This window comes from Petaurus breviceps, unplaced genomic scaffold (assembly GCF_028583685.1).
Source record: "Petaurus breviceps papuanus isolate PSGF00001 unplaced genomic scaffold, PetGlider_PUasm1.0 38, whole genome shotgun sequence".
Lineage (NCBI taxonomy): Eukaryota > Metazoa > Chordata > Mammalia > Diprotodontia > Petauridae > Petaurus > Petaurus breviceps.
This window is the reverse complement of record NW_027186304.1, coordinates 54,276,529-54,302,030: the sequence shown is the minus strand read 5'-3', so window position 1 is coordinate 54,302,030 and position 25,502 is coordinate 54,276,529. Positions and strand designations below refer to the sequence as shown.

Below are 25,502 nucleotides of genomic sequence, written 5' to 3'. Positions count from 1 at the left end.
ATTGTGCACTTAGTGCAGCCTCTGAAGCTGAGATGCAACAAAATATGGATTGATTCTCTACTGCTTGTGTTAATTTTGGCCTGACAGCTAACCAAGAAAACACAGGTGCTCCATCAACCACGCACCGTATCACACTGACCCTACATGGAACCATTGGTTACAGCAAATGGAGAAGTTTTCAGTGTTGTGGATAACTTCACTTCTTTGGTAGTGTACTTTCCAGGGATGTACACATTGATAATAAGGTTGATGCACACATTGCCAGAACTTCATCTGTGTTTGGGAGGCTCTGAAGGAAGTATGGGAAAGAAGAGGTATCAGACTGACTACCAAACTGAAGGTCTACAGAGCCTTTGTGCTGACCTCGTTGTTGTATGCCTGTGAAACCTGCATACCAGTTCCATACCAGGGAACTTAATCACTTCCATTGGAATTGCCTTAGGAAGAGTCTGAAGATCACCTGGCAGGATAAGGTACCAGACGCTGAGGTCCTTTCTCAGACTAAACTGCCAAGCATTCAAGCTCTGTTTCAGAGAGCACAACTCCAGTGGGCTGGCCACATTATTCAAATGCAAAACATACACTTGCTAAAAAGACTGTTTTATGGAGAGCTCACACAGGGCAAGCTTTCACATGGTCGTCAGAAGAAGTGATACAGGGACACTCTCAAGGTCTCTCTTAAGAACTTTGGAATTGATTATATGATATGGGAGACACTGGCACAGGACCACCCAGCATGGCATGCCCTCATCAGAGAATGTGATGTGCTCTTTGAGCAATGCAGAATTGAAGTAGCTCAAAAGAAACACAATTTGTGTCAATTTAGAGAACCCATCACAATGTTCATATGAACTATTTGTGCCCGACCTATGGTAGAGCATTCTGAGTTCGTATTGGCCTGATCACCCACAGTTGGACACAGTGAGACTCGACTCCAGCACAGATAAGTCATTTTGGTCCTTTTTGAGAGTGAAGGACAATAACCAACCAACCATCTAGGTCCAGTGGCTAGATATAGATTAAGACAAGTGGAGATGGCCTAAAGAGAAAGTGCCCCACAAACGTTAAAGTTCTATGTCAATATTAGTTATTGTCATTGAAACATTTGAAGAAGTATCATTTAGAAGGGGCATTATTAGAACTATTTCACTTAGTCATCAAGGGCAGAACTAGGCACAGTATTACTAAGTAACTGAGTAATACAGTTACTGAGTGACTAGGACCAAGTTATTGAGAGGTAGATTTTAGGTTTGATGGTAAGGAAGAAGACTTCCTCAAAATGGGAATTTTCCCAAAGAGGAATTCTGCCTTAGGAAGTTAGCATAGTCTCCTTCACTATGGCTAGATGATCACTTATTGAAGTTGTTGAAGAAGGAATTCTTGATCAGGTAACAAATTGGGCTAGATAACTATTAAGATAGGGGTTCCTATGGTAGGGATTATTAACCTGGAGTTTGCAAACTTTTTTGTTTTAACAACAGTATTTCAGTATAATTGGTTTCCTTTTGTAAAACTATGTATTCAAAAATACTATTCTGAGGAGATCGTACTTTTGACCAGACTGCCAGATACAAAAAATATTCATACCCCTTTTCTACTATCCTTTGCTGCTCTGTGATTTTGTAAATGCTGAGGATCAATTATAGTTTATTTTTTATTTGTCTGTTTAAGATCAAATCTAATCTAGCTGACCATCCATTATACTGTCCTTTATATTATTACAAGGAGTAGGAAAGGTAATATGTGATGGAAACTTCATAAAGCTGCCCCTCAGCCCCCATATTCTGATTTCTTGTTGGGTTTCACTGAGCAGCAGGCATGCCCTCACTTGACCAGACAATCTGGCTTTAAGCACATCACAGACCCCCAGACTCAATCATAGGCCTTGCTGACCAGGAGACCCACTGCCCCTGGCTAGCCCCTGCCCCCAGACTTAATATAACCACTGCCCCCAGACCCAATCCTCTAGCTAGCCTCTGCCCCCAGATCCAGTTTGCATGTTTCCCACAGAAAGAGGTGTGTCCATGCACTCAACCACAACCACATCATCCATCTTGACCAGACAGGACCACAGTCACTACCAGTCAGAAAGCAGCATCACCAGCAGATGTAGAGCAGGAGCCACCATAAGATAGCACCTGGGCAATAATAGTAAAGAACTGACCTAGAATAAACTTATGACATAGAAAGGCTGATTATAATATCATTATCATACAGACATCCTTCCCCCCCCCCAGTGGATTTTTCTGTATGCATTGTGGGTTACTGCATATGCAATTCCACTGAGGATGGGAACCTTCCCCTCTTCCCTAATCCCCTAACAAACCCCTCTTGTCTTTTTAACATTAATCATATTCCTTTATTCTGTGTAAATTTTGATTGTCTAATCAGCATCATATATGATCTAAAATTGTCTCTCTTGCCTGACTGATAGTGATTATTCCTCTAAGGAACTTAGCCACTCACCAGAGTGCGAAACCTCAAAACCATAATAAATGTCTCAAACTGATTGGGAGTTGGCCTGAATCTTTGAAATTCTTTAAAGATGTGCCAGCTGTAACACAACCTGACTTCATCAATATGAATGCTGTAAAGATAATCTCCTTCAATACTAAAACCTACAGCAGTAGGAGTTCTGCTCTGATGCCTCTTGGAGGTCATCCTGGCTAGTCAAAGTACAAATTGTGGCAGGCAATTCTTTAACTAGGAAATATACCGTGTTCTCTCGTCTAAGAATAAGCCTTTCTTAGTGTCAGTAGCCCTGTCACCAGAAGTTTTGCCACTGCTTGATCAGTTATTTGATTAAATGAGCAAGGCAGAATTGAAGTGGCTGAGCTACTGCAGCCAAGGCATGCAGGAGAATAAGGCCTGTGTTGGTGGAGAATGTGAGGACCCCCTCCAGTGAACACGTATTTGGAAGTAGGGAAGAAACCCAGGCAATCTAGCAGCTCTCTTCCTCTCTTTTGTACTGTGGGTTATGTATTTCTTGAACTGTCACCGAAGGGTATATGGGGGAAATAAGAACTCTTGGTATTTTTAAGTTTTTTAGAGTTTAAGTAAATGGGTAATTATTTTGACATATAATAGGAATTCTTGCCACCACAGTCTATCCAATTTAAGTCAAATAAATTAAAAATTCATGTTAAAAAAGTTTTTACATAGTTTAGTAATTGCTTAAAGTACTTTTTAGCAAACTCTTGAAAGTTGGAGCTTAGAATTAAAGTATTGCATTCAGTAGTATCCCTATTTTATTGACTACTCACTAGTATCTCCTACTAGCAGATTTGTTGTTTTTTCCCTCTCTCAGCTTTTCCTAGTTGAATCAGTATCTTGCTGATTAATTTCCCACTTGGATCTTAGGTGTGTTTCTTTTCAGAAAATAAAAATCAGTAAGGATATTATTTAGGCATTTTGTTATTTTTATGCTTGTGAGAAAAGGTTCAAAATTAGGGAACACTTGGAAGTCATTTTCTACCCTCTCAGGATCTCATTCCTTTCTAATCTCTCCTGTGCCTATCACACATTCTAGCTGTCATTATAATCATTTGTGTACATGTCTTATCCCCTGCTGAATTATAAGTTCCTTGTGATCTATAGCACCTTAACCCAGGGTATAGTACATAATCCTGTGCCGCCTCGCTGCCTCTAATATCTTGATTTGTTTTACTTCATTAACTGTAAAATGAGAAATACCTAGTGCACAGGTTTGTTGTGAAGTAGGCAGTTTACCAAGCTTACACATGCTACTAATGTCAATTATTTTTATTTCTAGGTGAATTCATGAATTTTTACTTACGTTCACTAAAATTGCAAAAGCATAATTTGTCACTAGTAGTTGATAGAACGTGTCCTTAAGTTTTCAGTGTTTTTCTTTGTTTTAAAGTTTACTTAATCTTCCAGGTGTTGGAGGACTCAGTTTTTGAATTAGTTGTCAAACAATTGAAGCACCATCAGAATACTAAGGAGGACAAATTTATTGTGTGTTTAAATAAAGCAGTGAAGACCTTCCCTCCTCTTGCTGACAGGTAGGATATGGAGTTATGATAAACATCTTGTTTTGGGTGTTTGGAATGGGTTTTTATTCTTCATCCTGTTTATTAATTACATCCATTTCAAGGTTCATGAATGCTGTGTTCTTCTTGCTGCCAAAATTTCACGGAGTGATGAAAACCTTATGTTTGGAGGTGGTACTTTGTCGTGCAGAAGAAATACCTGATCTCTACTTACAACTGAAGAGTAAGGATTTCATCCAGATCATGAAACATCGGTGAGTAAGGAAATCACCATCCTTATGCCTTGGCTCATCAGTCGTTGAGTTCATGGAATAGAAACTGAAGTATGAATAAAGTAGAAAAGAGCTCTGATTTGGGAGTTAATTCCAATTGGTTGGTTTTAGTCTTACCTCTACCACTAACTCATTTATATAGTTACATGGACAAGTCATTTTACCTCTTGGCTCTCATTTTCTTTATCTGCAAAATAAGGAGCTCAGAGTAGGTGATCACCAAGGTCCGCTCCAGCTCTGAAGAGTCTACACTTCTGCATATGTTGATCCAAAGACAGCGACTGAGGAGTCCTCTTTGAGAGTGTGGAACAGATGAAGCTTACTTGCAGCAAGCCTATGTCTGTGGCTACTAATAGATTTATAATGAATGAACAGAAAGGCATGTGGGGGTTGCACAGTGAACTAAGAGTAATTTTGTGGGGCAGATACATTTTGATGTTTGCCTAGTTAGTTTATAATATCTCTATTTTCAAAATTAGAACAAATTTGATAAATATGGAGTACATGTTATATGTAAAGCATTGGTATTTGAAACGATTTTCTTTTTATAGCATCCTTCTAGGTGTTTAGTTTGATGTTGCAATTCATTTTTTAAAAATACTTATTTTTTTGCTGTACTTTTCTTTGACCATCTGTCACTACCAGTGATCTCTCCCCCACTGCCAGGGCAATAGAACCAGCCCTTATTAAAACTAATAAAAGAAGTTTAGTTAAATGAAACAAATCTATACGTTGGCCGAGTCTGACAACGAATGCATTATTCTGCACTTATAGGCCATCATCTGTCTTCTGAGAGAAGGGAGACATGCTTTTCTCTGAAGTTCTATGAAGTCATAGTTGTGCAGTGTTCTTGCAATTCATTTTCAGTTATATAAGCCACAATCATATACACGAGAGTGCTTAGTACATACTTTGTGATGAAGAAAGTAAAGGAAGATTATGTAACTACTGGTTTTGCTATCTTTTCACTCTAGAGATGATGAAAGACAAAAAGTATGTTTGGATATAATTTATACAATGCTAGCAAAACTGAAACCAGTAGAACTACGAGAATTTCTAAATTGTGTTGTGGAGTTCATCTCTCATCCTTCTCCAGTGTGTCGGGAAAAAATGTATAACATCCTGATGTGGATTCATGATAATTACAGGTATGGATTTTTAGCAAAGCTCCATTCCAATCTTAATAATACCCTGTATTTCAAGGATGATGACACATTTGGCATCCTACAGAATATCTTTAGGGGTGCTGATACTTTATGACATGTTGTAAGACTATTACATAAAATTAGATTTTTTTTTTAAGGCAATGGAATTGCTCCTAATCTTGGCGTAATGACTGTATCCATTGTAAACAGTATGTATAGACTCTCTTTTTTGCAAAGGTGAATTATTATGAAGGTCTATATTCCCCTAAAATTTTATTCTTGTGATGCTATTCCAAGATTTATCCAGAAGAGGGAGGTATTGTATATCTAGTTTTCTTCTTTTGTGGGAGAAAGCCATATATCTAGATCTCTCTATATCTGTACATATAGATATATGTGCAGGGGTTGAGGTAGCATGCTACCACCATTTCTTACAATGGTCAAAACATATCTTACCCTTTATTATAGTGACCCCAGAAAGCCTTTTCATATATTCTTATTTTCTTTATCTGTTCCTATTCTTCCCTTTCTTGTTGCATTATTTCTACCACAACTACCCCTGTCATTATCAGGTGGCAGTGGTGGTGGTAAAATATGCTCGTGAAGGATAGGGTGATGTGTCATATTTCTTGACAGAACTGTCCTGGTTACTCCTTTTATTCATTGCATATGCTTCATTAAAAGAATGGCTTCCTTGCTTCATAGAAATTGGTCTTTGTTAATTCTGGGAGTAAATATACTTTGATACTTCTATGGAACCATAATTTCATCTATAGGATTACTCCCTCACCTAATGCAAATTGCAGTCTTTTCATGCCTTCTCTTTTTGTGTAATTGTTGCCCATATCTTCCCATAAATCTTTCATAATGTAACTTACTCAACAGATCAAAGAAAATTCCTCTTAATTTAATTTAAAATAGAACATATATGGAAAGTCAGCTGGCAGTGTATTGCTTCAGAATAGATTATCAGTATTACTTTTTTTAACTAGCCAAGTAGAAGTTAATCATTTCTTGTTTTTTTTTAATCTTCTAAAGGGACCTAGAAAGCCAAACTGATGAAGAATCCCAGGAAGTATTTAAACTGGCAAAAGAAGTACTGCTTCAAGGACTAATGGATGATAATCTTGGACTTCAGTAGGTGATTCTTCTAGAATATGAAAACCAGGACAGTGAAATTAGTTTTAACAGTTGTTTGTATATCAGTATAACTTATAATAGTTTGAGAAACTTACTTCAAGTTAATGGTTTAACAGAATTCTTCCTATTGCCCTTTTTTCTACTATTCAGTTAAATTTAACTCTAAGATTTTAACTATCTTTTTTAAAACAAATTTTGGGGAGTCTAGATCAGTGATTTCATTGGCATAGACAACTTGCACATGAAGAAGCTTCTGACAGTTACAGATAGGCACTTATTCTGCAAATTATAATAGTGCTAGAGAGGTGACCAAATCATTTTAAAATTCTTTACATTTTATCTGTTACCTATAAGGAAAGTCACTCTGGGCAAAGAATTTAATTTTTTTCATGTCGAAGTGCATTTAGATATGAAATTAAAATATTAATTTATTTCTTTATTAACCTCAAATATGAGTAAGTGTTAAGTGTCTTAGTCCAGATTGGAACTCAGGTGCTCTTGACTCCAGGACTGGTGCTCTGTTCACTGTGCCACCTACCTGCCCCAAGCTGGTTTGTTTTTTTTGTTTGTTTTGTTTTGTTTTTTTGCTTTTTGGAGGGCAATTGGGGTTAAGTGACTTGCCCAAGGTCACATAGCTAGTTTTGCCTTAACTGTCTGAAGCCGGATTTGAACTCAGGTCCTCCTCATCCCAGGACTGGTGTTCTATTCACTATGCCACCTAGCTGCCCCATGCTGATCTCTTTAAAGAAAAAAAAACACCGGGGGGGCGGAGCCAAGATGGCGGAGTAGAAGAAAAAAAACACCTCCTCATACATTTCCACACAAGTATGGATTTACATCAAGGGGCAAGGCATTTGGGTAAAGTGATTGACATTATCCTATATGAGATATCAAAAAGCATTATAATTTATAGGGAATTCATTATAATTTTAACTCAAACATTTTGCTACAGTTTAATTCATTGGGTCTTTTAACTTCTTTTGAAAAATAGCTTTCATTTGATATCTTTTGTTTTGTTAAGACTACCAGATTTTGTCCTAGCATCTCTCTTCTTTCTTCTTCCCAGAGAGTTATCATCCTATATAACAATACTTTTTGAAGAAAAAGAGGAGGGAAAATCTGTAAAATTGATTAATATATTGAAAAAGTCTGAAAATATCTGAAATGTACTTACTCTATCTGTGTACCTTCCATCTTTGTAAAGGAATGGGGAGGGGATGTTTTCTTATCTCTTTGCTTATTCTTTGTAATTTTGCAACATTCAGTTTTTATTATTTTGTTGTGGTTGTTTCTGTTTCTGTTGTCATTTTATTTATCATTTTCTTTGCTTACTTTATTATTTATCAGGTGATAGAGATCTTTCTGTGCTTCTTTGTATTCATTGTATTTTTCATTTCTTCTAGCAAAGTAATATGCCATTGTATTTATGTAACATAGTTTGTTTAGATATTCCCCAAATAACAAGCATTTACTTTGTTCCCAATTCACAAAAAGTGCATTATAAATATTTTGGTGTTTATGGAGACTTTCTTCTTATCACTTCATTGGAATATAAAAATAGACATAGAATATCTAGAGCAAAGGGTCTATAGTCAGTTTATTTGCATAATTCCAAATTGCTTTCTAAAATGGTTGTATTGATTCACAACTTCACCAAGTGTTCTCTGTCTTCCAACATTGATTATTCTCATCTCTTGTTTTCTTTGCCTGTTTGCAGGGTATGAGGTGAAACCTCAGGACTTTTTTGATTTGCATTTCTTATTAGTGATTTAAAGCAGTCTTTCCTATGGTTGTTTATAGCTTGCAATTCTTTTAGGAACTGCTCATTCATATCCTTTACTAGGCTTTATTTTTAATAAAATTAAAATTTAGATTTTTTAAAGTTACTTTTTATTTCATGTATTGATATGATTTAATCTTTAAACATTTTAGAAAAAGAAAATCATTTAGTCAGGAAATAAAGGATTCTTTTGTATTTGATGGTCTAAAAACCTAAATCTCTTTGATTTCATGTTGTACAGTGTATTACTTTTAGTAATAAGACGGGGTGTTTTTTCCCCTTCCTTTCCTTATAGATTAACTGTTAGAAATTTCTGGAGTCATGAAACCAGGTTACCATCAAACATCTTGGATCGTTTACTGGCCCTGAGGTCCTTATACTCAACTAAAATAGAAATGCACTATTTGAGTTTAGCAACAAATTTTCTACTTGAAATGACCAGCAAAAGCCCAGATTATTCAAGACACATATTTGAACATCCCCTTTCAGAATGTAAATTCCAGGTAAAGTACTTTTGTTTGTACATAGTTACAAATAAATGTTATTAAACTTTTTAAAAAATGTTAAATTTCTTTAGAGCACAAAGGAAAACTACAAAAGAGCAACATGTGTCATGAAATAGTTGTAACTTTGGAGTTTAGAGATCTTAATCTTTTTAATGTTATAAAAGTTGGACTAAAATCTTTCTGATTGTATGTGATAAATTCGTTGTTAATATGTGTATAATAAGACTATTTAGAAAGATGGAAAACTTTTTAAAACCATGAAACTGAATATTTCAGATGCTTATTTACCTCGCATAATTGTCAGAAAATAAATTGTTTGTGTTGAGAATTTTTAAAAGTGAGGCAATTTGAGTTTGAAGATTCTTTATTTTAAAATCTTAATTAAAAGTATGACTAGAAAATCAGTCAGTCAGACATTTATTAAGTCCCTACTATGTACTAGGCATACCCCCAAAAATGTGAAAGACAGTCCTTGTTCTATAGGAGGTCACTGTATAATAGTGGAGGCAACATTCAGATAACTGGAACAAACAAGCTACAAACAGGATAAATTGGAAATAGAGAGAGGGAAGATGCTCGAATTAATAAGACTCAGGAAAAGCTCCCTGTAGAATGGGGGGTTTTAGCTGGGATTTGAAGGAAGTTAGGGAAGCTGAGAGGTAGAGATGACATAGAGGGAGGGAAGGTTCCTTGGAAATACACTTCTGAATGATCTGGTAACAAGTTGACAGGTGATGTTTTAGAGAGTTGAATGAAAGTAAATTTGATATTGGCAGTGTTGAATTTAAAATAATTTTCCTGCTATTTAATATTTTAATTATTTCAAACTTGTTCACATACAGGAATATAGTATCGATTCTGACTGGCGTTATCGAAGTACTGTTCTCACCCCAATGTTTATTGAGACTCAGGCCTCCCAGAATACTACTAGAAACAGGTCACAAGAAGGTTCCCTTTCACTTCCCCAAAGTAAACAAATAAGAGCTACTCAACAACATTATGAATTTACTCCTACACAAAATACAGGTAAATATCAATTAGTTCCCTAATTTTAGATGATTCTTTAGTTTCATTTCTGCAAAGACATATTATCTGTCATTATATTAATTTTCATAACTGATATTTTAAAAGAGAAAATATGATTAAATGTAGCACCAACACGATATTCACAGCACCACAGTAACTATGAATATGCTGGCATAGGTCTCAATCACAAAATATAACAGACTCTTCATATAGAAGACAGAAGCAAAATATTTATTTAGCTACCAGAAAGCCACATCCCAACACCAGAAAGTCAAGTCCATCATAGTAACAAAGAAGTTAATACACCATGGCATAGCAGGGAGCCACACTATCCTTTAGCCTTCCCACAAACAAATACAAGCCTAGCTGTCTTCTTGATTGTGTCCTCCCCTTCCGGCTCTGACTGCTCTGAATCCCAGCTTCCTGTGGACTCTGCCCCACCCTTCAGCTAATTCCTCCCACCACAGGCTACATTCGGCCTATTAGGGGACAGGGAAGATCTCCAAATTCCCTTGCATAAGCATCCCGTCGTTCCCCTCTCCAATGAATGGAGCTCAAAATCTTGGGGTAAGGACCAGAGATATCTTCTCCATAGCTATTACCTGCTGAAATTCAACATAGAACTGTCTCTGCCCCAAGAGGTCAGTTTTTTTTTCCTTTTTGGAGGGCAATTGGGGTTAAGTGACTTGCCCAAGGTCACACGGCTAATTTTTGTGTTTAATGTCTGAGGCCAGATTTGAACTCAGGTCCTTCTGACTCCAGGGCTGGTGCTCTATTCACTGCACCACCTAATTGCCCCGAGAGGTCACTTCTTTAGCTGGCATCCAGAGCTTGGTTAACACCAGGTCCAGAAGGTCCCATTTGAGAGATCAGTTCTTTAGCTAGCATCCGGAGCCAGGTCCAGGGGTGACACATCATAGTTGTGGACAGAGGGTGACATTGGCTTAGGTGATCAGGCATCTGCAGGTGGAGGGTATTAAGCCTGCAGGAAACAAATCTAGCAAACAAGTTTAACAGACAAAGAGCCAAAAAGAAACAAATATAGGGTCAGCCGTGTTTCTTGAGTCCATGAACCCACTATCGTAGCCTCGTTCACAGTAGAATATGAGAGTTAGGGGTACAATTTGGTAATCATCTTCTCCTGAATAAACAAGTTACAGTATCCATTGTTAATGTATTTTTGCTATGTAAGGGACATGAAAGATGTTGGGGCCAAATGTAATGATGATGGGAATTTGAAGATCTTTCCTGCCCCCTCATAGGTCAAATGTAATCACATGGAGCCTGTGGGGGGGAGGAGTTTGCTGAAAGGTAGAGCAGGAAGGGTGGAGCAGAGCTCAGAGGAAGCTGGGACTCAGAGCAGAGAGAATGTAGCCAAGGAGACAGCTAGACTTATGAGTGTTTGTTTTTCCCCTGCTGTGATAGCTAGTCTGGTGAGTGTTTGTGGGAAGGCTGAAGGATAGTGTGGCCCCCTTCTTCCTTATGGTTGACTTCTTTGTTGCTGTGATGGATTCATCTTTCTGGATTGGGGATTTGATTTTCTGGTGTGTGAATAAATGTTTTGCTTCTGTCTTCTGTATGGAGAGACTATTATATTTTGACCTTGAGGACTATGCCGGCATATTCATAGTCATCATTGGTGCTGTGAGTATTGTGTTGGCTTTATAATAAAGTAAAATTAATATTTTTGGAAATTAATGAAATATTATAAATACATACAAATTAATTGCTTTTGTTTCACTACAGATATGCACATGCACACCACTGGTTTGTTAAATATTTCTTTGTTTTTTCCTTTAGTTAACATAGTTACCAAAAATGCAATGTCTAATAAAAAACCGATTATGTAAACTTGGAAGTTTTTTATTACTAACACAGTTTTCTCTTATAGTGGTTATGAAAACAGATGTGCTCTGTAATTATTTGACAAGTACAGTGGTTCATTGTAATAATACTGGTAATAGTGTTTGTATGTAATAGAATTTTGGAGGCAGAAGGAAACCTTAAAGATAATAAATCAAATATGTTAAATCTGAAGATGAAGAAACTAAAGCCCAGATTTATTCAGGGTCACAGAGCCACTGAGTGACAGATCCAGGATTACAGCCCATGTCTAATTCCTGGTTTTCCTGTATTCACTATATCACACTGCTGTGATAATACTACTGATATTTAAGTTATGTACTATCTTCTATGTGGCTTTTTTATATTTGGTAATTAGGGAGGGTTATTGTATGTCTGAATCCAAATAATAGCCTTATTATAATGGGGTTATAATTAATTTTACAGCTGGAAGAAACTCTTTTAATTGGCTAACTGGAAGCAGCATTGACACATTTGCAGAATATACAAATCCATCATCGTCTGATTCTTTGTCTTCTTCCTTGCTGTTTGTTCATAAGAGAACTGACAAACCTCAGAGGGCAGCCTTGAAATCAGTGGGACCTAATTTTGGGAAAAAAAGATTGGGATTGCCAGGAGATGAAATAGATAACAAAACAAAAGGTAAGGTAATGCTATACAACAGAAATACAGGGACTAACATAACTTGAAACTTGCAACACTTCAGATTGGTGTTTTGGGTAGTATATCACTAACATTCATTACACCTACATTATTTATGCACATACATTTACTTCCACATTAAGACCATTTTCATTTAACGTTTGTTTTTTTCTTAAAGCAAATTAAATGCAAAATAAACTTCTTTCTTCTTTCATTTGTAAATCCCTCCATTTTTCTTCTGCTTTGAAGAAAAAAGCTTATAGTATAGCTATAGAGACTATAAGAATATGCTTATTTTTTTTTTTAAAGCAATAGGGGTTAAGTAACTTGCTCCAGGTTCCATGGCCAGTTATTTCTGGGTGTGGTGCTGAGTATCGGAGCCCGGATTTGATCCCCAGGTCATCCCGACACTGGAGCCGGTGCTCTTACTCTCTGAGCCACCTGGCCGCCCCATATGCTTATTCTTTTTGAGGTGGATAGAAAGTCAAATGATCTCTTGGAAATGAGCTTTGGGGAAAACTTCTCTTGTTATTCTCTCCCTTCATCTAAGTTAACTGCCTCTCAGTGCTTTTTCTTCTCTGTGTCCTAGTTCCGAAAATTATTCACAACACTTTCAAATTTGAGGCACACATGTAGTCCTTGGGCTCTCCTATCTGCCTGATTCTTGTACTGATCAAAGGTAGCCAACTTGCAAGGAAACTATGAACTGTCAGCACCACTCACTTTTTAGACCCTGCCAGCCCTTCTTTCCTATCACTATTCTTTCCCCTCTCCCACAGAACTTTACTTAAAGGAAACTCTTTGCTCTAGGTATTAAGGGGTTGCCAAAGGAAAACTATTAGATGGAGAATTTTAAACATTGCTGCTGGTCACTGTTATGAGTTCATAAAGAGATCGAAGATGACAGTCTCAAAGATTAATAAAGATGATGATATCAGCGATGGGCCAAGACGTGTGGAAAATGTCGGGGGTTGGAATGTGGTCGTGTTAGGGGGAGTTGTGTGAGCAGGGATAGCCGTCTTGTTTCTTTAAACCATTTCTCTATTGACTTCTTTCAAAAGTTTATTGGTAGTGATGTATAAATAAAATGAATGTTTAATAATTTGTCTCATTTTTTACTAAGTAACTTTAAACTTCCCCATCTAAGCTTAGACTTTTTTTTTTTACCATGTTTCATCTTCCCTAAATATTTTAGAGAATTTAGTTCTTAGAAAAGATGCTGAAACTCTTATGGAATTATTTAAGTAATTTAAAGGAAATTAAGACTTTAAAATATGGCATAAAAACTCAAATCCTCTGCAGTTATTTGATATTAATAATAACTTTTTCTTCCTGTACTTTAGGTATAGATGAACGGGCAGAAATCCTAAGATTGCGGAGAAGATTTTTAAAGGATCAAGAAAAGCTTAGTTTGATTTATGCCAGAAAAGGTGTTGCTGAACAGAAAAGGGAAAAGGTTTGTGTCTTTAAAGAATTTGTTTAAAAATAATAATGACAGAGGACTGGCGAGGAAATCCGTTTTCATGTCTTACCAGATAATTATTATGGATGAGGCATGGATGATGCTGTGTATACTATCTGATTTGATTGAGGTATAGATGTATCAGCTAGTTTATTTTACTTACCAGTTTCTCAGTTGAAATTAAGGTAAACTGAGGCAGCAAAATTCTGAGCATGTTCAGTTTTATTTTCTCAAAGGGAAAGTTCTATCAGTGTGGAAGGGCTATAGGGGTATAAGAGTAATGTGAAAAAAGGATCAATAAAATACTTCAAAGGGTTTGTTTATTTTAATTAAATCTATTTTAATTTTTAGTTCCTAGATGGTACATGATCTGATCTAGATCTGATCACTGTTTTCAGATGCTGATTTCCCCAAACTAGTTCACTCTTTTTCAATTAAAATAAAAGAAGCAGTAGTTGTTATAAAGTTCAGTATATATTATAGAATGAAAAATAAACCTTTTTCCAAATTTGGAAGCAACAGAAATAATTGAAGTTGCTTTTGTACTCATACCTCCATTTTATGGAATGTAAACATATTTATCTTTAAATCACATTAAAGAAAATATGAAATAAGAATCTAGTGATATTCTTGAGTTGTCCCTATCATTTGGCTTTGTTTTAGTGTTTCCAAATCCAAGTGTGCGGACTGGTTAGATGATGCTTTTCTTCCATTTCAGTGCTTCTTACCCAAATTGAGGACCACAGTGCATTCCTAAGCAAAACTTGACTTTGGCTTCCTTACCACAATCTATCTTTAACAATGAATGCTGAAATGGCTTCAGAATAAGCATTGACTTTTTTTTATCTTGATACATAATGATTGTAATTTCTTTTGAATTCCAGATGTAGGCTCATTCTACCAGTATTCTTCTTTTAAGTGTCACAATGGTATGGGAGTAACTTTTGGCAAATATAGAGAAATAGATTAATGAAACAAAGTAGAGGTGCTGTTTTTGATGTGGGCAGACATACACAGATGATTAGTATTTGACAAATTTAGAGAAAACAAAAATTAGAGCAGCTCAGTTCATCAAACATTTAACACATACGATGTCTATTGCTGTGCTTGGTGCTAATGACATAAAGACAAGGTGCAATTATATTCTTCTAGGAGAATATAACATTTGAGCATTAACGCAGTTATCTTATGAAGTAATTTGAGAGGTGAAGATGGAGTAATATATTTATTTGAAGGAAAGAAAATAGCTAAATAAAAGGAATTATTTTAGGACAAATAAACGTGCTTGATTATATCAAAATGAACATTCTATATAACACAGAAATATAGTTAATATATAAAAGGGAAATCATATATGACACGCAACAGATAAAGCTAACATCCAAATACATATACATATATGAAGTTGCTGAAGATTTAAAAAGATAACTCCTAGTCCGCAAGCAATTTACAAAAGAGGAAAGAAAAATCTTTGAAATTGGGGGGAAAAAATGTTCACCTATCTAGTTGAAGAGATGCAAGTTAAAATAACTTTGAGGTACTACTTTATATTCATCAAATTAGAAAAAACAAACAAAAAACCCAGACAATAGTGCTGGTGGAGGTTGTGGAGAAACAGATAAACTCATTTATTTCTGGTGAAATTGGAAACTTGTAGACTCCTTTTCACTAATAATATCAAAATGCACATTTTTAAATGAAAAAATAGTTCCATCTTTAATTTGTTAATCCTTTGAGCCATTCATTCTGTCCTGAATCTGTCCTGAAAGTGTTAACAAAAAAGAACAAGCATTTCAAAAGTTTTCATAGCCTTATTTTTCATTGCAAGCAAACTACATGTATAAATTATAGGGGAATCATTAAGTTGGTATATCCTTGTAATGAAATGCTATAATGCAATTAAGACTGAGAAGTATGAAGAATATGTTTTCAAAAATCTATAACCTTGGGTTCTCGAAGGGGAACATAAACTTTGGTCAGTCCTACAGAACCAGAAAGGAATTATATATTGCAGACATATTCTGTTTGGGAGCAAATCATTTAAACCTTCTGTTAAGGTGCCATAAATGAAATCACTGATGCTTTTGAAGTACAGAAGCATACAGAGGCAGTGACTAAAAACTTTCCTTTGAAGTTTCATATCTTCAGTTGCTTTATAAAAAAACTATTTTATCTTTGCCTGCATTTAAACTTTGTTTTTTTACCAGAATAGAAGAGTTGGTTTTTTTTTAAGTGTCTCATCAACTGATTTTATTTTCTTGAATTCTTTTTTTCTTTTTTGGGGTCTTAATTATGCAGGAGATGAAAAATGAGTTAAAAATGAAGCATGGTGCTCAGGTTACTTTGTATAGAAGTTATCGTCAAGGAGATTTGCCTGACATTCAGATTGAATACAGCAGTTTAATCAATCCTCTGCAAGCTGTGGCCCAGGTCAGCACTACCTTAACTTCATATTTACTAACTATAAATAATATCAAATGTGTTTTGCGTGTGTTTGGAGCTTTTTAAGTAAATATTTGGAAGAAATTATTTTGGAGACTACAGAAAATTAGTAAAGTTTTGCAGTTTGTATTTTGATTGCTAAGAATCAGGATATTTCTCAAATGTGTACAAATGGTTCAAAAATTTACATGTTGAATTTTTAATTTCATTGGTTTTATTGGGCATTGTTTCAGTAGTATCAGAATCTTATAAATACAGGTCTATTTTCTTCCTTTCCCTTACCATTAGATCATAGGACTACAGATAGAGAGCTAGAAAGTACCTTGGAGATCGTAGTCCAGTCAGTTCATTTTATAAATGAAGGAAATCAAGGTGCAGAAATGTAAAATGAATTCTTGTCAAGGTCACAGATAGTAGCAGAGCTTGTCTCTAAACTTTGTCTCTAAGTTTAGTATTCTTTCCACTCCACCATGCTAACTCCCTAATCATCTTTTCTCTAATACCTCCATTATCACAGAACCAAAGAAAATTATATTAGGCCATTAATTTACAGAAAAAAAGAACCTCAGAATTGGAGGAGACCTTAGTCCATCCTTTACCTGAAGAATCACTATTCCTTAAGCCTCTGTTTAAAAACCCAGTGCAAGAAGAAACCTTTTCTACTTATAAGGCAGCCTGATCTACCTTTGACCAGTCTCTTTGTTAGCAGGATCTTCCCAATTTCTATCAAGCCTAGATTTGCTTTTTTGCAACTTAATTTCACTGTTTCTAGTTTTACCCTCTGAGACCAAGCAGATCAACTATAATCTCGATTTTTATAGTACTTGAAGACAACCAACAGTTACCATTTCCTTCCTGTATCACCTTCATTCCAGTCAATAAAGATGTATTAAATACCTCCTGTGTGCTAGATGCCAGACTAGGTGCTGCTTAGAGGACAAAGTGATCTCTTCACATAATGAGTTTACATTCTAATAGGGGAGAGGACAAACATTTATCTGTGTTCATATGTGTATATATTTGCCTAGATAAAGATGTAGCATAAAAGTAAAGTGAACAAATACAAATGCAGTATATGCAAAGTAGTTAAATAAAAGATAGATTGGGAGGCAGGCCACCACTTTCATTTGTGGGTAGCAGGAAAGGTTTCCTTGATGCTTTAATTGATCCTTTTCCATGAATTTCCTTCCATCCTGGTGGCACTGATAGGGAGCTAAAAGGGCCTCAGAGGTGAGAGTACAACCCCTTCATTTTACAGATGAGGAAACTGAGACCCAGAGAGTTTAAGGGTCACACAGTTAATAAATATTAGAGGTGGGCATGTCTTCTAGGCTCATTTTGCAACTCTGTCCTCTATGCTTCTAGATGGTTTCTGGATACTCCCCAGTTTATCCAGGCCCGTCACTAAAATGTCTTGCTCAGAACTAAAAAAGATATTGCAGACGTAGTCTGACAGGAGAATAGATTAGAACATCCCTCCCTTCCCTCTGGATACTGTCTTTCCATGCAGCCTAAGATGGCATCCACTTTTTTTTAAGTCTTTTTCACAGAAACTATTATTTCACCACAGCTATTCTTTACTTAGGCAAGGGTAGCGCTTTATGGGTCAAATGGAAGACCATCATGATAAATACTTATATTCTTTGCTGCAGAAATTATTTTCATATGAGCAACCTCATAATGAAGCCATGGATTTTGGTAACTATTGGGAAGTAAATTTCTTTTGGAAGAGCACAAAAGTGTGTCTTAATGATCTCTGATGTAATTAATATGTTGATATATTCACCGGGAGCCCACAGACACCTTGGCCTACCTTTACTCATCAGTAAACTTCTACTAATGGTGATTTTAAGTAGTGAATGGTCTCTCTTTTAAAGCAAGGACAGGTACTCAAGTGTGTTTCAACATTAGCTGAACTCCTTCAGTATCTACCAGAGGTACCCAAAGTGGGCCATACCAACCAACCCCTTCAGGGCTCTAAAATGATGGGGGCAGGGAATTTGTGATAGTAGCCTTGGGTGCACTTGTGGGGCATTGAATAAAAATAAGAGAATGGTGGAAACATAAGGAAAGAAGAGAAGAGAAGAAAATATTGAAAAGCCATTTGTACATATTTCATCTGTTTAACAGAGTTAAAGTTGTAGTGATTACATTATTTTCCAAATAAATACATAAAATTCAAGTTATAACCAATCAGGAGTCAAGTCTGCCTACAGGTCTTAACAAGTAAGTGTTGACAGGTGAGGGTGTCACGCATTGTTGTGAAGTCCAGCATGCATTGGCAGGAATATATGAGTATAATGACTTGTTTATAATATTATATGCTTATGGGACATAATATTGCATCATCAAAATTTCAGTGCAGGAAGAAAGCCACAGATTTACAATAAATTACTAAATTTAAGTTGCAAGTTTTAAGAAGTATTTTATATATTTTTTTGAAATGACACAATTTTTAAAAAAGAATAGAAGGCAATGTGAAATATCTCATGGGAAAAACCACTGACCTGGAAACTATATCCAGGAGAGATAATTTTAAAATTATTGGACTAACTGAAAGCCACGATCAAAAAAAGAACCTAGAAATCATCCTTCAAGAAATTCTCAAGGAAAATTGCCATGATGTTTTAGAACCAGAGGGAAAAAATAGAGGTTGAAAGAATCTACCAATCACCACCTTAAAAAGATCTCAAAAAGAAAACTCCTAGGAATATTATAGCCAGGTTCCAGAGATCCCAGATCAAGGAGAAAATATTGCAAGCAGTCAGAAAGGAGCCATTTGAATACTGTGGAAACACAATCAGGATAACCCAGGATCTGGCAGCTTTTACACTGAGGGATCAAAGGGCTTGGAATATGATATTCTGGAGTTCAAAGGAGCTGGGATTAAAACCAAGAGTCACCTACCCAGCAAAACTGAGTATCATGTTTCAGGGGAAAATATGGTCATTCAATGGAATAGAGGGCTTTCAAGCATTCTTTTTTTTTTTTATTCTTTCAAATGCTTTATTAACTTCTGGTTTACATCATTCATTTCTGCCAGATTTTGAGTTACAAAATTTCCCCCCGTTTTTCCCCTAACCACTGCCCCAAAATAGTGGTCCCACAAGATATCCCCTCCTCCAATCTGCTCTCTCCCATACCTTCTCCCATACCCCCTTCAACTTTTCCAGTAGGGCATGGTGAATCTCTATGCCCCAGTGCCTGTATATATTCTTTCCCAATTACATGTAAGATAGTATTAACAATATATATTTTTTAAACATTTGATTTTAAAACTTTGAATTCCAAATTCATTCCCTTCCTCTCTTATCACCCACCCTTACTGGGAAGATAAGCAACTCAGTATAGGTTGTACATGTGTAGCTATGCAAAACATTACCATAGTAAGATATATTGTAAAAGACTGACTATATTTCCCTCCCTCCTATCCCACCTCCCACTTGTTCTATTCTCTACTTTGATCCTGTCCCTTTTCAAAAGTGGGTGCTTCCAACTTCCCTCCCCCACAGCCTGCCCTCCTTTCCATCATCCCCCCTCTCATCCCCTTCCCCCCTACTCTCCTGTAGGTTGAGATACCCTATTTAGCGTGTATTTCATCCCCTCCCTGAGCCAGATTCAGTGAGAATAAGGTTGATCCATTCCCTTTTGCCTTCCTATTCTTCCCCTCCATTGTAACCATTTTCCCTTGCCTCTTCTATATGACATAGTTTACCCCATTCTGTCTCTCCCCATCTCCTCTCATTATATTCCTCTCTTACCTATTAATTTCACCTTTTAAGTATCATCCCTTCCTATTAAATTGGTCCTGTGCCCACAATCCATGTATACCTGTACACATATATACACACATTCGCATATGTATTCATATGCCCATATACCCTCATATATATATATCTGTCTATTCCCTTCAACTATTTTCATGCTAAGAAAAGTTTCATCAATTACAATTATCGTTTTGGAGCTTCGTTCCAAATGCTGGGGTTTTCTCACCTGCCAGAGGTATTAGTTGGGTGCCCTCTCTGAAGCCTCCACACACTCTGGCAAGCTGGTCACACACCCCAGGACCTCTACCCTAGACTGCAATCCAGGTCCAAGGAGGTTAAAGCAAGAGTGATTACCCCTCAGACTGGTTGCTTGTTCCCCCTACACTCTGCAGGCCACAGCCACCGCCCTCAGCAGCTTCTCCCTCCAGGGGATAAAGGCTGATGCATTCCCAGCTACTGGATCCAAAATTCCACACTGCACTGACCTCTCACTTTGTCCTTAGCATCTGTGTGTTGATAATTCTGGAAACCACCACAGCTGCTGGTGATCTGAAGTCCCTCCAGCTGGTGGTTAGTCAGGCCCACCCTGGGGCTAAAAGTTCTGGCTCCTGTGGAGCTGGGATCGGCTCCCAGAGCGCTGCACTGGCTGATTCCTGCTGGGCTGTCCTCAGTGGGAGGTTAGCTTCTCTGTGTCATTTTTTGGGTTCTGTAGCTCCAAAGTTTGTTCAAAGACCCCTTGTACATGAATTGGGGGAGGTGGAAGCCGGAGCCCCATGGAAGTCCTGTTTCTACTCCACCATCTTGACTGTTCCCCCAATTTCAAACATTCTTGATGAAAAAACAGAGTTGAATAGAAAATTTAACATTCAGTTACAAGAAGCAAGAGAAGCATGAAAATGTAAGCAGGGAAAAAGAAATCATAAGGAACTTATCAGAATTGAACTACTTACATTCCTACATGGAAAAACAATAATTGTAACTTATGAAACTTTTCTCAGTATGAGAATAGGTGAAGGGAAAAGAAATATGTGTGTGTGTATATATGTATATATATATGTATATGTACATATATATGTTTATATAGGAGGGTATGTGGGTGTATGAATACATATGTGAGTATGTGTATATATGTGTACAGGTATACATAGACAGAGGGCACAGGATCAATTGAGTAGGAAGGGATGGTACTTAGAAGGTGAAATTAAGAGGTGAGAGAGGAATATAATGAGAGGAGCTGGGGAGAAACAGGATGGGGTAAATTATCTCATATAGAAAAGGCAAGAGAAAACTGTTACAATGGAGGGCAAGAACAGGAAGGCAAAAGGGAATGGGTCAACCTTATTCTCAATGAATTTGGCTTAGGGAGGTAATCACATACACACTAAATATGGTATCTCACACTACAGGAGAGTAGGGGGGAAGGGGATTAAAGCGTATGATGGAAGGGAGGGCAGGCTAGGGGCAAGGGAAGTTGGAAGCACCCACTTTTGAGAAGGGACAGGATCAAAGTAGAAAATAGAAGAAGTTGGGGGGTGGGATGGGATGGAGGGAACTATTTTAAGTCTTTCGCAGTATATCCACTGTGGAAATGTTTTGCATGGCTACACATGTACAGCCTATGTTGAATTGCTTGTCTTCCCAGTAAGGATAGGTGACAAGGGAGATGGGGAAGAAATCTGGAATTCAAAGGTTTAAAATCAAATGTTTAAAAATATATATATCATTATTATTATTTTTATTATTTTACATGTAACTGGGAAATAATATATACAGGCATTGGGGCATAGAGATCCACCATGCCCTACTGGAAAATTGGAGGAGAGATGGGGGAAGACATAGGAGAGAGAAGATTGGGGGAGGGGATATTCAGTGGGATTGCTGTTTTGGGGTGGTGGGGTAGGAGAAAAATGGGGAGAAAATTTGTAACTCAAAATCTTGTAGAAATGAATGATGTAAACTAAAAAAGTAAAATAAAAACAATTTATACATTTATAAAAAGTACATTAAAAGTATAAAATAGTCTCTTTGTCATTCCATAGACAACTGCTTTTTTTGCTCCTACAGCTAATCAGGGACTGCTGATCAGTTAAGTTTCATATTATAAAAGCTTGTATCTAACTTTGCTTTAATATTCATCACAATACTAGTGTCTGTGTAAATTTAAGTTGGTTGATTGAAATATAAAGTAACTTAATTTTTTTAATTTTTAAAATAGATTTGAGAGAAGGTAAGGTTGCAAGGCAATTTCTAAACAGAACTCATAGCACTGTTGGCAATATGTCACTTTTGTTTCAGACTTTGATTTGTTAATGCCTGGTTTGTTATGCTTTTTAGCGAGACCCAGCCCTTGCAAAGCAGCTCTTTGGCAGCTTGTTTACTGGAATTTTAAAAGAGGTGGATAAATTTAAGAGCCCATCTGAGAAAAGAAGCATTACTGAGAAGTTGCTTCTGGACTTCAATTATTTCCTCAGTAGCACCATGTTGTTCTTTCCACCTTTCATCTCCTGTATCCAGGTAAAAATATTCATAGAGCCCTTGTTCCTTGCTTATGTTTAATGTGATATAAAGTAACTTCAGCCTTTATCTCCAAAGTACTACTCTCTTTTTTTATTTTTGCTTTTTTGGAGGGGGGAAGGTAGGGCAGTTGGGGTTAAGTGACTTGCCCAAGGTCACACGGCTAGTTTTGTGTGTGTGTGTGTGTGTTTGTGTTTGTGTTGAGTGACTGAGGCTGGATTTGAACTCAGGTCCTCCAGAGTCCAGAGCTGGTGCTCCACCCACTGCTCCATCTAGAAGCCCCCAAAGTACAACTCTTAAGAATGAATAAGGAAGAATCTAGGCCTATAATATATTATAAATGTTCAATTTGGTTTTGCCTTTGCCAAGTAATGGATACATGAGGCAGAGTAAGTAGGGTAGGAATTTATTATAAACCTGTTTGCTTTTGTCTTACACTGAAATCATTTCAGAAATTTGGTTGCACTGCAGTAAGCTTTTTATTCCATAATGTCCTGAACATTTTAAGTTAGAATTTATGCAGATTGCAATTTTTATTATTTTAGGTTAAAATTTCAATACTTTTACCATTCAGAACATGGAACTTTACTAACTTCTCTGAAGCAATCATTTACTTCAACCTGTTTTTAAATTCTGAAAAAAATCAAGACCTTCCTGAAGACCCAATATATAATCATGACACTCATGTTAGTAGAACTTAAATAATACTTTTTCTTCAAAGTGTTGTACGAAGTAAAAAAGTAATAAGAAAGCCCCAACTTCTGCGAGAATGTACTTTTTGTTTTCCTGTTTTGTATGTTTTTTGTAAGTTAAAGTGATAATGCTGCTTTAGTTCCTTGTAGGCTTCTCTCAGTTGTGGCATATAATGACATGCCTACTTTAGGTAGAATTCTTTTTTTCTTCATCTTGATAAGTTAAAAAAAGACTACATCTTGTCAGTTTCTTGGGATTCGTGCCACTGTGAGATCAGCCAGTCTCACAATAGTTTTCCATTTATCATATATTCCATGTAATTTTTAAAATTCCCACTTTTTAGTAGGAATCCTGTAACATTACTGTTATAGGGCTATATAAATATGTCTGTGATCTCAGAATGCAGTCTCTCCATAACTTAGTAAATGATCTCGTTGGTTTTCCACAGTTGGTACGGCATAAAAATATATTGCCCTGTGGCCTCTCTGAATTTACTTAGGGTGGTCCTTAGAGAATAGACTTATCACCAGCCTGCTTGAGGCCTTTCCAGCTGGAAGAACCTGCCAACAATTTGCCCTGCTACCAGGACTTTGAGAGCATAAGCCAACCTTCACACCATGAAGGATCACAAGAGGACCAGTTGTTGAGAAGTTTTTCTTACTTGCATTTTTCAAATCATGAGGTTGATTGAAATAAGTCTATTCATGATATTTCAATTAAACCTTTAGTCTTTATTTTCTTTTTTTAGATAAGTCTTTGTAAACTTAGACACTTCTGATTAGGAATTTATGAATAAGTGAAAATTTGTCATGCTATTTGAGAATGGTGCTTATTTCTGAAAAATAGGAGAACTGTTGTAATGTATTATGTCAGTGGTATAAGTTATATGGTATGGCCCCAACTCCAAGTTAGTCAAATAAGGAGTCATTTTTTATTTTTAAGCAATTGGGGTTAAGTAACTTTCTCAAGGTTACAGGGCCAGTTATTTCTGGGTGTGATGCTAAGTATCTGAGCCCAGATTCGATCCCCAGGTCATCCAGACACTGGGGCCGGTGCTCTTACTCACTGAGTCACCTGGCCGCCCCTTTTGTTTGTTTTTTAAACAGGTAGTGTATTTAAGATAGTATTATATGATCCTGAGTAAGTCACCTAGGTTTGTGTCCCATAAGGCAAACAAATTACCTGAATTTGGAAAAAATCAAATTTTCTTTTTGATTTTGTGATCATTAACTTAAAAAAAATTAATATACAAAGAAAAACAAGGAATAATAACTTGGCATCGGTATAGTGCTTTAAAGTGTTTCACAAACGTGATATCATTTGAAACTCACAATGACCCTAAGATACAGGTGGCATGATAATGAGATTGAGATTAAGGTTAAGTGAATTGCCAAGGGTCATACAGCTAGTTAAGTATCTGAGGTAGGAGTCAAACTCAGGTCTTCCTTATCTCACTTCTATTGTTCTACCCAACCCTTCACTTAAGGAAGAAGATTGGATAAGAAATAGTGTTCATTGATTGTTGTTTTTTAAGAAATATTTATCATTTCACAAGATAGTAACAAATGTTATCTATTTGTGTCACTTTCTGCCTTTTTTTCTTCTGTACATTTTAAATGATTTTTGATATCTTTCCCCCCCCATCCCTGTCAATACACAATAAACTTCCTCTCCTTAATACCAAGTAAAAGTCTCCCTTGTGACAGATGTATATTCAATCAGAACACATCAACCAATTGATCTGTAGTCTGTCACCTCAGTGGGAGGCATGTTTCAGCCTGAGTTTTATGAAGTCGCAATAATTTGCAATTATCTGAGGTCTTTCAAAGTTGTGTCCTCTTATATTATCATTGTGGTTATCAGTTGGTATAGGTCTTTCCAGATTTCTTTGAATCTGTCATATTTCTTATTTCTATGACACAATAGAACTCTGTTATATTCACATGCCACAGTTCTGCCATTTCCCTATTGATGAGTATCTCTATTGTTCATATGCAAGACCACACATTCAAAGTTTCCAGGACTTTATAGGCTGTCTAGTCTATTCTTCTTCCCTTACAGATGAAGTTAAGTGATTTATTTAGGGTTCTTTAGGGAGGGGGACTGTACTTGTGATTTCATTGGTGTAAGGAATTACCAGGTAAAGGAACTTCCTCTGCCCTACAGTTTGGCACTTTCTCTGCAATTTATAGTCCTAAGAGTTGCCAGCAGTAGTGACAGGTTAAACGTTTTGCCCA

The 25,502-nt window shown here is 36.5% G+C and overlaps 1 protein-coding gene across 2 annotated transcripts in view; it reads left to right on the top strand.

The window, feature by feature from the left end:
- The window catches only part of PRKDC (protein kinase, DNA-activated, catalytic subunit), a 183,383-nt gene that overhangs the window by 107,761 nt on the left and 50,120 nt on the right, over positions 1–25,502 (top strand). For both annotated transcript variants that reach the window (XM_069099902.1, XM_069099901.1), the window contains exons 53-62: positions 3,901–4,025; positions 4,118–4,267; positions 5,260–5,433; positions 6,469–6,567; positions 8,646–8,853; positions 9,699–9,882; positions 12,172–12,387; positions 13,731–13,843; positions 16,148–16,279; positions 22,393–22,572. In XM_069099902.1, the coding sequence (XP_068956003.1) occupies positions 3,901–4,025; positions 4,118–4,267; positions 5,260–5,433; positions 6,469–6,567; positions 8,646–8,853; positions 9,699–9,882; positions 12,172–12,387; positions 13,731–13,843; positions 16,148–16,279; positions 22,393–22,572 (1,581 nt within the window). The remainder of the gene's footprint in view (positions 1–3,900; positions 4,026–4,117; positions 4,268–5,259; positions 5,434–6,468; positions 6,568–8,645; positions 8,854–9,698; positions 9,883–12,171; positions 12,388–13,730; positions 13,844–16,147; positions 16,280–22,392; positions 22,573–25,502) is intronic.